We start from the raw sequence: 14292 nt of genomic DNA, 5'->3' as shown, positions 1-14292 counted from the left end.
ATTTAGCGACGAAGCGTCATTCACCAACAGCGGCAACGTAAACCGGCGTAATATGCACTATTGTGCAACGGAAAATCCACGATGGCTGCGATAAGTGGAACATCAGCGACCTTGGCGGATTAATGTATGGTGCGGCATTATGGGGGGGGGGGGTGAAGGATAATTGGCCCCCATTTTATCAATGGCAATCTAAATGGTGCAATGTATGCTGATTTCCTACGTAATGTTCTAGCGACGTTAATACAAGATGTTTCACTGAATGACAGAATGGCAATGTACTTCCAACATGATAGATGTCCGGCACATAGCTCGCGTGCGATTGAAGAGGTACTGAATAGCATATTTCATGACAGGTGGATTGGTCGTCGAAGCACCATACCATGGCCCGCACGTTCACCGGATCTGACGGCTTCGGATTTCTTTCTGCGGGGAAAGTTGAAGGATATTTGCTATCGTGATCCACCCACAGCGCCTGACAACATGCGTCAGCGCATTGTCAATGCGTGTGCGAACAGTACGGAAAGCATCGTTACACGTATTGCCAAATGCATTGAGGTTGACGGACATCGTTTTGAGCATTTATTGCATTAATGTGGTAATCACGCTGTAACAGCAAGCGTTTTCAGAAATGATAAATTCACAAAGGTACATGTATCACATTAGAACAACCGGAATAAAATGTTCAAACGTATCTACGTTCTGTATTTTAATTTAAAAAACTCACCTGTTACCAAATGTTCGTCTAAAATTGTGAGCCATATGTTTGTGACTATTACAGCGCCATCTATCACAAAGAGAAAAAAAGTGGTCCAACTAAAACATTCATATTTCTTTACGTACTACACGAATATGTAATAAAAATGGGGGTTCCTATTTTAAAAAACGCAGTTGATATCCGTTTGACCTATGGCAGTGCCATCTAGCGTGCCAACCATAGCGCCATCTGGATTCCCCCTTCAAGCTAGACGAGTTTCGTTTTTTGTAGTTTTTTCGTTTGATGCTTATTTCATGAGATATTTGGCCCGGCCACGATCAATGGACCACCCTGTATAATTGGAACGCGAAGCTGACGCGTGAAATGGACGAAACGCTGTGCTATTGCACTTCCCGAGATGCAAGAGTGTTCTGCACGTTGCTCGCAGTCGCAATGTGATTGACTTAGTATTCTTACTTCCACTGTTGTCACGAGGGCCGAAGGTAATAACAGGGATTCCTGCCACAATCATTGTTATGTTCATAACGGTGTCCCACTTGCTTGTAGTTATCTACGTACAGACTACAAAACATTAGCAACCGGTGTACGCCGCCACATTCCACCGCCTGGTTCAACCTTTCGCTTCTGCAGTTGTGTAGAGGAATGGGGCGCAATCGGTGCTTTTTGTGGGAACGGCTCACTACGAAGTATGTTATTCTGTATGGAAGTATGTACAGATGTATGGCATCGGTGTACTGTACACCTTAATTAGTGTGCTGTAATCGTGATATTAATTTACCTGTCCATACTGTCTAGTCATTCGATATGTTATTCACAAATGAGGAAATGGTTGACATGATATTTCTGTACGGAGAATGTCACAAAAATGGCACATGTGCGGCACAGGTATATGCCCAGCGGTACCCTAATAGCCATCCGACGCGCGACAGGCCGATTGTCTCCATGATCGTGGATCCGGAGCAGAGACAGGAAGCAGCAGAGGTAGCTCTTCTGGCGCCCGCCGCTATAAATCCTCATGCAGGTATTCGTGAAATGGAGAGACAGATGGGAATCCCTCAAACAAGCATGATGCGTATTTTGCACAGGCATAGATACCACCCGTATCACGTGACGCTAAATCAAGGCCTCCCTGGGGATGACGTTCACAATTGCGTGGAATATTGTCAGTGAGTTCTGTGGCAAGGCCACGATTTTAAGAGTAAAGGTACTGGTTACCGACGAGGCCACGTTTACAAACGATGGGAACGTCAGCTGACAGAAAATGCACTACAAGTCACCAGAAAACCCACACTAGATTCGCCGGGTTGAACATAAACGCCAGTGGAATGTCAATGTATGGTGTGGATTTGTAGGATACCACATCAATTGCCCACATTTCATCGACGGCACTCTTTAACGGGCGACAGTACGAGCTGTTCCTGCTATGTACCTTACTTGCATTGATGGAAGACCTACCCCTTCATTTGCATAAAATTATGAGGTATCAACATGAAGGATGCCCTGCGCATAATGCCATAGTGGCACGACAGCCGCTAAACCAACAATTCCCACATCGCTGGATTGGATGGCGCAGTCGCATTCAGGGATTTCCAGTACTGGAGACATGTGAGAGATGTGATGTGAAAGCCCTTATTACCGCTGCTTGCGCTGCAATAACATTACAAACACAGAAAAACGAGAGTGGATCCGTGATGAAGCGCGCACAGCAGTGTTGCCAAGTAATCGGTGATCTCTTAGAACATCCGTTGTAGCACTTTGGCTGTGAAACGTGTGATTGCACATCGGCGTACATTTTGTGCATTATGGAGAAGATGTATGTTCGTTTTTCTGGCACTAATGTACGTTTATGTATACGTTGCACCATCTGCAGTGGTTCAATAGTGTCGCAGTCATTAAAGATGTTCAGTGACATGTAATGTACATGGAACGTACCATTGTGTAAGTGATGTACGACTATGTACAAATAGCATGTATCCCTCTGGGCCATCCTTCGACAGCTATTAATTTTGTTTAATCTGGTCGGAGGTTATCGGCATTTCGTCACCATTTATGTCCATTGTAGTACTGTCGAAAAGTTCAATAAAGCATGCACGAATAAACCGTGTCCTTGTTTTCATTATGGGTGACTGGGCATCAGCATGTTTCCCAGGCCACGCTCTAACAGTGTACACAGCAATATGTAAGCACAGCGTTTGTCGCATCGCAGTACGAGCAACGCGCGGGTCACGCTTGTATCAAGGGAAGTGCAGTAGCGGCGCATTTTGTTCATTTCACATGTGAACATCGCGTTGCAATTTCTCAGGATGTAATTGACGTATTGCGGTGCAACCAACACCATTATTATTGTGATTTCTCATGTTCTTGATTGCGTAAGGAATAATATGGTGTGTCTAGTTAAAAAAATAAAAAAAAACATTTCCACATTATTTCGAATATCTCATAGTGTTTACTTTAGTGAGCCCCTGCCGTACATTCATGCCCCTGAAAGCCGTTTGTGGTTCCAGTCATAATGGCGATGAAAATTTTGGAAGGGAACCCTGGTAGACTGACAGGCTACATAATGTGTTAATTATAAACTAAATTCGAGTTACAAACTATTGTGTTTTGTTATATAGTCCTCTCAATGATTTTTCTCATACTCAGCCAAATCAATCGTTAATCTGAGAAACTTATCTACGACACTATCTATAAATTCTAACGTTTCACAGTTTTTATAGTTACTATGTACCAGTAGCATAGTGATATTTGTGTATTTATCTAATGAAACAGACCAAGGCACTGATCTGAGTTGATTAGGATTTTGAGGTTCCTAAATGACACAGTCTGCAATTGCACTTCGATTTACTTATATCGTAGAGAGAATAAATACATAAATTGAATTGATGTAGCAACCAGTGTAAACAATAAATAAGATACGGGACAGGTTGTTTAGCATTTCTGCAGTTACACTGCAACATTAATCACTGCTCAGTGGAGTTTATTAGCTGAGACCATAGATACACATGGACTGCCACCTCGCTCCCATCTCTGCTGTTCTGAGCTTTGAAAGCACAAGTAAGTGAAATAACACTGAATCACTGTCGTTACGTGTTATGCCAAGTATCTTCTACCAGTGTCTCCAGACCAATCCCCATTGTCCAGACACACTACAAGCTGCTTGAAAATACATTTACTCCGTAACTCAGTGCTTGGGGTGTACAGAATAAATTCTGCTAATTTCTGCCATGAAAATTAAGAAGGTTATTCAAAATGATGGACCAGTTTAATTAATTCTCATGTCAGCAAATGTAAATAGCATATGAATAATTTTTGCACTGTTGGGAAGTAAAGTATTCGAAGCATCGGTTAACACTGCTAGGGCACAGACAGATGCTTAAAAAACTACTCCTACAGTGCTCACGCCATTAGACAGCTTGTCAACGTCAGTTGTAAGATGGCTATGATGGAGCATAAGGCTTAATGGGTTCCTGAGTTCGAAAGAAGTATGTCGGAAATTTCAGTGCAGACGACACTTCAGCTCCCATTCTGCCACCTAGCAGGTGAGCAGGTAAGCAGACAGGTGTTGATTTAATTAGGATGTCTCTACAAAAGACGAAGAACGAGCCGACCACGTTAGTCTGTCAATTTTGGTTAGAACTTAGATGTTTGCAGTGCAGCAGGTTCAAAAAAATGGCTCTGAGCACTATGGGACTTAGGTCATCAGCCCCTAGAACTTAGAACTACTTAAACCTAACGAACCTAAGGACATAACACACATCCATGCCCGAGGCAGGATTCGAACCTGCGACCGTAGCGGTCAAACGGTTCGAGACTGTAGCGGCTAGAACCGCTCGGCCACCCCGGCCGGCCGTGCAGCAGGTACGGGACAAATTGTACACTTATAACCCGTTTTGTAAATTTTAGAACTCTCTTTTTCCATCTTTATGCAGGTTATTCATGTCCAATTTATATTTCATGAAACAGAAATTAATTAAATCGGGTTCATATTTTTAAATATGAATTTCCCCTCTCTCTCTCTCTCTCTCTCTCTCTCTCTCTCTCTCTCTGTGTGTGTGTGTGTGTGTGTGTGTGTGTGCGCGCGCGTGTGTGTGTATACATAAAATACCGACACAGATAACATGTCCCAACTGCTCACCTCATCGACTCCTTGACGCAAGCTTTGAGATACTTGCAGGCCTCCATCTTGTCGGCAGTGAGCGGCTGAGAGGCGGAGTCCGGCAGCTGCGCCCTCAGCTCCTGGTACAGCTTCTCCTGGACCCTCTGGTTTTTGCTCAGGAAGTACAGCGCCGTAGCAGCAGAGTTCGCCGTCTGAAAACGTCGTCACTCCCTCAACGAATATCTACTCACATGTCCACTCTGGCTCTCTGCTAACGCTGAGCTATTCAACACAACACACAGTAGACGCAGAATTATTTGTCATGAGATAGGCAATATCGATTTTAGCAGTGGCCACAGAGTTCGGAAAAGCAACTTAAGAAATTAAAGTTACATACACACCGCGCACTCAGAATAATGAGACCTCCTGCCGAAAGCTTGAATAACCACATTTTACACTGCAGACTGCTGTGAGAGGTACGGGAAGAGAGTGAATGATGTTCTGGAAGGCACCAACAGGGATGTGGAGCCATAACGACGCTAATGTCATGGCCAGCTGCACTAGGTTTCTCGGTTGAGGATTCATCGCGTTAACAGCTCGCGAGGTGACCCCCCCGGCTTTTCGATTCGGTTTAAGTCCGAGGAGGTGGTGGTGGTGGTGGTGGTGGTGGTTAGTGTTTAACGTCCCGTCGACAACGAGGTCATTAGAGACGGAGCGCAAGCTCGGGTTAGGGAAGGATTGGGAAGGAAATCGGCCGTGCCCTTTCAAAGGAACCATCCCGGCATTTACCTGAAACGATTTAGGGAAATCACGGAAAACCTAAATCAGGATGGCTGGAGACGGGATTGAACCGTCGTCCTCCCGAATGCGAGTCCAGTGTGCTAACCACTGCGCCACCTAAGTCCGAGGAGTTTGGGGCCAGGAGAGTGCAGTAAGCTGATCCCAGTGCTGTTTAAACCGTGCACTGTGAGTTGTGTGACATGTCGCATTGTCCTGCTAGTAGATGCCATCGTGTCGAGGAAAAACAAACTGCATATAGGGGTATACATGATCCCCAAGGATAGGTGCATAGTTGTGTTATAGACTGTGCCTTCCAGAACGACGCGATCACCCAGGGAATGCCACGAAAACATTCCCCAGACTGTAAGTATCCCCCCTCTGGCATGTGCCCTTCCAACGATTGTTGCAGGATGTTTACTTTTAGAAGTTTCATGCTGTGCATGCAAACGGCCATGTGTTCGATGGCGCATAAAACATGAATTATCAGTAAAGGCCACATGTAGCCAGTCAGTGGATATGTAGTAGTGGTCCTGGCCTGCAAATTCCCACCTTTGTCACTGGTGAATAGCAGTCAGCATGGGTGCCAGAACCAGGCGTCTGCTGTGGAGGCCCCTAAGCAGCAACATTCACAGAATGGTCTTTCACGATACAATGTTAGTAGCCCCTTGGTTCATGTGGGCGGTCAGTTGCTCAAAAACTGCACGTCTATTCACCTGGTCACATCTCCAGAGCAGTTGTTCACCCCTGTCATCTATGGCCCCTGGCACACCACAGTTGGGTCAGTGCCAGTTTCGGAGAGCACCATTTTTCCAAGCACAGTATACTTTAACCAGACCGACATGTGAACAGTTTACAAACTTAGTCGTTTTGGAAATGCTTGCACCCTTGGCCCAAAAGCCAATGATTATGCCCATTTGGACGTCGGAGATATATAAGGTGACCATCTCTCCCATATTTCTCAGATTTTCGCATATAACAATTCTTTTACCCTTGCGGTTTCCTTATCGACCGCTTGTATCTCACGTATATTTCTTCACTTATCGCTGTTATAAGTATTAATCCTGTGAAGCATTATTGATAGTTCAGATTCCATGACCGACAGCTCTCGAAAAGTTTCCATATAATAATCAATACCATTGCCTACATGTAGTCTTTCTTCCAGTCATGCTTCTGTGGAAAGAAGACAGTTTGGCTCCAGGGAATGTGAGGAGTGGAGAAAGAATATCGTAGCCTGCATGTATAGAGGAATCGTGACAGGGCGAATGTTTACTTGTTTCTTGGTCAGTACTGGCAACCCACAGAAGCGCTTGCCTCATACCAATCAACAACTAAGAGGAAAAGTTGCAGAGTTCTGGAGCATGTGTAAATAATTACTTGTAGGGAGTAGTAGAACAACAGGGGTGCCACCCCACTCTCCATCATTGCCAGATGTATCCAAGATCGGAGCAATGGCGTCATCCAAGATGGCGGCCTGTAGGCTTGGCAACAGCACATGACGTAATCCAAGATGGCGGCGGTGACAGCTGATGATGCGTGTACCGTTATGCAAGATAGTGGGAAAGTGCCACCCCCCAACTGGCGGAAAGTTTGAATTTTGGCGGTAAATTGAATTATGTACTTCTATGGGCCACCTGGCAGTGCCCTGTCCTCTGTTTCCGACTTTTTTGCATGATGGTGCGTCATCATCTTGGGAAATGGGCAGAAATTTCGAATTTAGGAGGGAATTTTGCTCTAAGAGCTTACTCCTGCAGCTGAGGGGAGTTAGTATGGTGTCGTCCCCACTAGAGACTGCTTATTATGTCATTCAATTCGAATATAATTTGTTTAAATTTGTATAAATTTGTTTAAATTTGCTCTAATTTGTTTAAATTCATTTTCTACCTACAGCAGTATTGGCTTAGTCTGGTGTTACCTCCACAAGAGGCTGAGATATCAGTGCTTGTTGAGCTGTCAGTGTAGAAGGAGCACGTGTTCTATCAAAGAGCTATTGGTGTCTGACTGGGAGGAGTTTAACAGCCATGTTACCTGTAAGCATACAGCTGAGGACTGCACCCATAGCCTCCTACGTGATGGAAGCGAGCATTTATGTTTGAACATATGAAGAAGAAGAATACGGTCGTGCACATAAATGCTTTGGATTAAACATGCGTAACGCATGGAAACATCTGTCTCGGCTCCCACCCCACAAGAGCCAACTGCCTCTTATCCAGCAGACCAAACAACTGAGCTAGATCGCGAGTTCGCCGCTAGGGGGCGCCACGATAGGTCACCTGATCGTGCAGTTCAGTCAGGCAAGGGGCCGCCGATGGATCGCGCTGCACGGCATGTGTTTTGACATTTGCAGAGCACGTGTCGCTGGCCCCCATCCCCTCTCAGGCAGCCAGACGTCTGACCGCGCTGCTATCTGTAAGAACAAAACATTCGCCCACTCCCAGCCCCCCAGCGCCACAACACAAACACCTGGGCGTCCGACCGCCTGTGGGAGTCTGAGAATGCTTTCATAACAGGTAACAGCGACAACAAAAGCATCGCGAGCTCCTTAAAAGGATTGAGATGTTTATCTTTCCCAAAACAGGAATGACATAAACAAAGGCAATGCGCTGCTACGGAACATTCACAGGTGTTCTTAACAGCAATGAACAAGGAGTTCCTTCAAAGCTCTTCACATATGGGTCTCAACTTATCGAAATATTGAAAGACAATGAAAGGAATCTATTAAACATGTTAGATATTTAACTCCAACTCTAAAGACTTCAAAACATATAACACTTCAGTGCAAAAGCTATAACTATGCATTTCGAGAAAAATTTTTTCCAGCATCCTGCTAGATGTGTGGCAGAACGAGAAAATAATTATTTACAGTGGGCTATGTCTTTCCCTCTATCGTTCATCACTTTATTATTTTCTTGACGTATCATTCTATCACTCAAGTAAAATGATATTCACCTGTGAGAAACATTCCCAGACATAACAAGATGTTGAAAAATATGTATTAAACCCACTAGATATTCAACTCCAGCTCTGAAGAGTTCGAAACATACAACACTTTAGTACAAACGTGTGCACACCGTTCCTCACAAGCGTCTCCTAACCAAACTGCGTGCCTACGGAGCAATTGCCTCAGTTGTACGACTAGATTCTTGATTTCCTGTCAGAAAGGTCACAGTTCGTAGTAATAGACAGAAAGTCATCGAGTAAAACAGAAGTAATGTCCAGCGTTCCCTAAGGAAGTGTTATAGGCCCTCTATTGTTCCTGATCTATATTAACGAAGTAGGAGACAATCTTAGTAGCCGTCTTAGATTGTTTGCAGATGATGCTGTCATTTACCGTCTTGTAAAGTCTTCAGATGATCAAAACGACTTTCGAAATGATTTAAATAAGATAACTGTATGGTGCGAAAAGTGGCAATTGACCCTGAATAAGGAAAAGTGTGAAGTTATTCATATGAGTACTAAAAGAAATCAGCTAAATTTCGATTACGCGAGAAGTCACACAAATCTGAAGGCTGTAAATTCAACTAAATACTTAGGGACCACAATTACAAATAACCTAAACTGGAACGATCACATAGATAATATTGTGGATAGAGCAAACCAAAGATTGCGATTCGTTGGTAGAACACTTAGAATGTGCAACAGTTCTACTAAAGAGACTGCTTACACTACGCTTTTCCGACCTATTCTGGAGTATTGATGGGCGCTGTGGGATCCACATCAAGTGGGACTGACGGATGACATCGAAAAAGTACAAAGAAGGGCAGGTCGCTTTGTATTATCGCGAAATAGGGGAGATAGTGTCACAGACATGATACGTGAATTGAAGTGGCAATCATTAAAACAAAGGCGTTTTTCGTTGCGACGGGATCTTCTCATGAAATTTCAATCACAAGTTTTCTCCTCCAATTTCGAAAACATTCTGTTGGCACCCACTACATAGGACGAAATGATCAACACGATAAAATAAGAGAAATCAGGGCTCACACAGAAAAATTTAAGTGCTCGTTTTTCCCACATGCCGTTCCAAAGTGGAACGGTAGAGAGACAGCTTGAAAGTGGTTCATTGAACCCTCTGCCAGGCACTTTATTGTGAATAGCAGAGTAATCACGTAGATGTAGATGTATACATTTAGTTATAACTATACATTTCGAGAAATTCCACATAAAAATTTTCCAGCATCATGGTAGAATAATTTACTAAACTTTGAGCGGTCATATAAGCCGTCGATTCCACCAATAGCGCTACTTGAAATTCATCTTTTCCACTGTACACCTTTCCTAACTAGTAATTCTCCGTTTTTTATCATATGAAGACTGTAAATAATTTGCTTCAGTGTTTATGAAGCTAAGCTAAATGTAAGAAACACTAGGTAAAACAAAGCTAGTGTTAATACCAGCAACATACGGTAGAATTTCTCTTATATAACATTCACTGTGGAAAATCACAAAGCTTGCAGACTTTGAAGGAGTTGCAATATCTCATCAACTGCACGATAAGTGTTGAAAACATTCTCGCATCAAGTAAGGTTGTGCAAAATACTCGCTTCCTTAATGGAGCTACAAAGCCCACTATTTGCTAGACTGTTTCTAAAGTGTTCAGAGCTCTAATTGCATTCCCTGCAGCTGAAATTTCTGATGGAAATATCTGATGAATGCACTGAGATGAAAATACAGTGTGGTTAATTAATGGAATACACATAATGACTCCAGATCCAGAGGCTGAATTCAATATCATCCAGCGTGTATTCGAAATAGTATCGTTACTCATAATATGAATTCTATCGCTGTAAATCCATAAATTATCAGAGAGTCAGGTCTCTTTGAGGTTTTGGACGCATCTGGCTGGTTGAGGCTCCAGCCGCCAGGGTTGCTAGTGGGCTCACCCCATGAAACTCAACGCCCATTGGTTAACGTCTTGGTGACGTGAGAGGAAGCTCGGCATTCTATTTCAATCCTAGCATCCTTGTGTTCTCCTTCACTCCAATACAGTCAGCCAGTCCATCTGTCTGCGTTTTGTTGTCTTATTCACAATTATCATGAAGAGATCTTCAGCCAAATGCAGCGGGGAGTGGAAGCGCCCTCGCCTGAACGAGGTCCCCCGTAAATTATTACTTTCATATGAGTGTTATTTAGTATGTGAAACCCCATTTACAATACAGAACTTCTCTGCGCATGCGTGGAAGTGAATTTGTTTTCTCCTCATTTCAGCACTTGTTGATGAGGTGCTGGACACGCTGGATGATGCGCTGGGAAGGGGAAATCCGACCCTGTCAGCTCAAAGAAGTGAGTATGAAATGTGTTTTGCGTTTTCGTAATATCTCGAGTGTGCGATAATAGCGTAATATAACGTATACTTCATTGTTGTTGTTGTAGATGCATCAGGAAAGGGTGCAGCGCAGCCCTCTAAATTAGAGGATGGTGTTTTTCGCCAGGAGGAGCCATCTCTCCTGCGTAAGATTAGATTCCATCGATATGTAAGTACATTTTTGTGCACATGTATTTTGTCTAATTCTAATCTTCTTTTCTTTTTTGCTACAAGTGATTTGGATCGGCTCGATTATTTAAATGCGCACTTTCAGCTTGAGGCATTTATCGATGCACAGTTTGTGGCAGACAGGGACTACGATCCCAAAATTCCCAACTAAGGGATGGCTGCTGTGTCTGAACTGTGGTCTGGGAACGAAGAAGGTGACTATTATTATAGCTTTCATATTCTTCTTCTTATTATTATCATTCATACTTCCATATCGATCTATTTATAATTATTTAAACATGTTCTATAACGCAATGCTTATTATTTTTTTCACAGAGATGAAGCATCAGATGGCCATAGTGCGTGTGGCAGGTTTTGGGGCACGGTGCACTGCTATTAGAGGTCCAGTACGACAAGTGGAGCCGTGCGTCGTGCCAATCACCATGAAGCTATTGGCTGAGGTTCAACCCTCCTGGACCTGTGCATCATGGAGTCAGCCATCGCTGGGTCCCCACCCCCTTCTCCTCTGTGCTTGGTCATCTGTTGAGGTGGGCAGCAGCAACAGACGACTGCCGACGCCTCAGAAATTGGTGATGGACAGGCTAATTCTGCGGTGAACCCGCAGCCTCGGCCCAGAGTTATTCACTATGCCCCACCTGCAGCTAGGCCCCGCTGGTCCAACTGGCCTCACTCATGGCTCCACCCACCCACCAACAGCAGGTACTATGCAACTGCAACCGTGTCACACCCAGGTGTATGGCACTGCAGACTGCCACGTCAGCCCAGTCATCCACTGGGTGGACAACTCAACCTAGTAGTATAGTATTCCATCTTCAGGCCACAAGTGGCCCATCGGGACCATCCGACCGCCGTGTCATCCTCAGGTGAGGATGTGGCGAAGTGAGGCATGTCGTCAGCACATCGCTCTCCCGGTCGTTATGTTGGTTTTCCTTGACCGGAGCCATTACTAGTCACTCAAGTAGCTCCTTAGTTGCCATCACAAGGCTGAGTGCACCCCAAAAAATGGCAACACCTCATGGTGGCCACCCATCCAAGTGCTGGCCACGCCCAACAGCGCTTAACTTCGGTGATCTGACAGGAACCGGTGTATCCACTGCGGCAAGGCCATTGCCTCAAGCTGGTAGTAGTAGTATTAATATTAATGATAGTGAACCCATGGCTAGTGGCAGTTCCCTGTCCCATCCTTTAATGAAGGACATCAGGTCAGTGATACAATATGGGAGTTAGAGTACTTGGTGATTGCAGATGCTTTTGAGGAGCGAATCTCATTCACCAGGATCGAGAAGCCGGGAGGAGGGTACCATGGCCCTGTTGGAGGGCAATAATCCGCGGTATCCCGCCATTAAATGCAGTGTGGTGCTTTGCATCGAATTATCGCACCCCTCTCCCCCCCCCCCCCCCCAAAGTTGAGTCTGGTGCTAAGAGACAACTCTTCATTGTCTCTGGTGGGGATGGCGTGGTAACGCGGAGCACATCAATCGGCGAATGGATTTGTAAAGCCTTCTTGAGTGCTATACTGGCCGGTTTTCTGAGATGGAAGTCAGAGGGTCATCTAAAGCACTCAGCCAACTACTACACCTGGAAATCCATACGCATGTCTAAGATCCAGTAAATGGTGGGTCTAGCTATATCAAGGTCCCTAAAGATGTAGCTAATAATCAGGCATCCATTAATATCGAAAATAGAAAGGATCAGGCTTTGCATGATCAATCCTGGCTTGTGAAAGAAACTACAATTACAGAGATCATCCAGTGTCCAAGTACATACCACATAGGTGATAATGTTCATGGGTGTTATAACTTCGATGGTGCCTATTTCCCTGTCAAGATCCAGTACTGGCATATCGGTTCATGTTTATGGCCTGGAGAAGAAAAGCGAGTCAGACAAGCAAGACAAGCATATTGTCGTGGGGCCCCTCCATTTCTCAAAATTTGCCAGTGAACGTGAGTTGCATGTAAACATGCTGCTCTTCTTGGAAGGTGATAATTACCATTATGTTTGGATCAAAGATATGTCCCAACTCCTTTACAGCCAATTGAATAAATGTACGTGTAAAAAGCATATTTGCTTAGGGTAACTGAATTAATTCTCCTCTGACTAGTTATTAGTGGGGCATATAGTAGACTATGCTTCCAAGGACCCGGTAGGTGTTATTATGCCTACTGAGGAAAACGAATTCATAAAGTTCCAGAGTGCTCACCACCAAGAGCAATGCCTGTTTATAGTGTGTGCCGACTTTGAATGCCTCCTCACTCCCGTGACCTGTTGTGAACACGACCCTACTGCCTCACCATACCACCTTTACAGAAAAAACGTACCATACGCGGCAGCATAACAAATTGTATTGTCCTATGATTCCAGTCTTAGCAGCTACAATGTTACGTCGGGGATAATTCTGCAGTTTTGCTGCTCACTGAGCTCAAAAACTTTTCACAGGAGGTTGATCAGCTTTACAGCGGCAACGTTCCACGACCAGATCGAAGGAGAATGAAGATTTGCATAATAACATGGTTGATTGTCATATTTGTGGGCTTGCGTTAGGCAGAAAAGTGGAAACTCCTCTTAGGGACCACTGTCATGAGGAAGTTCTGTGGTGCAGCTCACAACACGTGCAATTTGAAGTACCAGCTTCCTAGACACATACCCATTTCCTTTCATAATTTAAGCAGGTATGAGGCTCACTTTCTATTTGAGCACTCGGCTGATTTCGGTTGGGAGAAAAATCGGGTCAGTGTCCTACTTGAGAGTGTCGAGAAATACATTTCATTCTCCAAGAATTATGCTCCGCTTCCTTGATACGCTACGTTTTATGCAGGTACTGCTCCAGAAACTCGTTGGAACTCTACCTCGGGGGAAATGCATTTCACTCAGGCTGCATTTTCTGACGATGAAAAGTTGCAACTTGTGACTACGAAGGGGGTTTTCCTATGTGAGTATGCGGATAGTATGGCGAAACTCAACAAAACCAGGCTAACTGACATAACTGCATTCTCCAGCAACCTTACAGGCGATGCCATAACGGATGCAGAGTATGAGCATGCCATGAATGTCTGGTGGTAGTTCAATATTTCCACTTTAGGAGAGTACACATGGCTTTACATGGACACAGGTGTGTGCTAGCTTGCGAACGTTTCCGAGAAATTCCGGAGTCTATGCATAACCAAATATTCTCTGAATCCCGCCTTTTATTACATGGCACCTGGATTGTCT

The 14292-nt window shown here is 44.4% G+C and overlaps 1 protein-coding gene across 1 annotated transcript in view; it reads right to left on the bottom strand.

Moving 5' to 3' along the window:
- Window positions 1-14292, bottom strand: part of LOC124612957 (probable cytochrome P450 301a1, mitochondrial) — a 284020-nt gene that overhangs the window by 8866 nt on the left and 260862 nt on the right. Inside the window, exon 9 of the mRNA XM_047141477.1 lies at window positions 4851-5023. Within this exon, the coding sequence (XP_046997433.1) occupies window positions 4851-5023 (173 nt within the window). The remainder of the gene's footprint in view (window positions 1-4850; window positions 5024-14292) is intronic.

The sequence above is a fragment of the Schistocerca americana genome, chromosome 4 (assembly GCF_021461395.2).
Source record: "Schistocerca americana isolate TAMUIC-IGC-003095 chromosome 4, iqSchAmer2.1, whole genome shotgun sequence".
Taxonomy (NCBI): Eukaryota; Metazoa; Arthropoda; class Insecta; order Orthoptera; family Acrididae; genus Schistocerca; species Schistocerca americana.
This window is presented reverse-complemented; position numbering and strand designations above follow the sequence as displayed.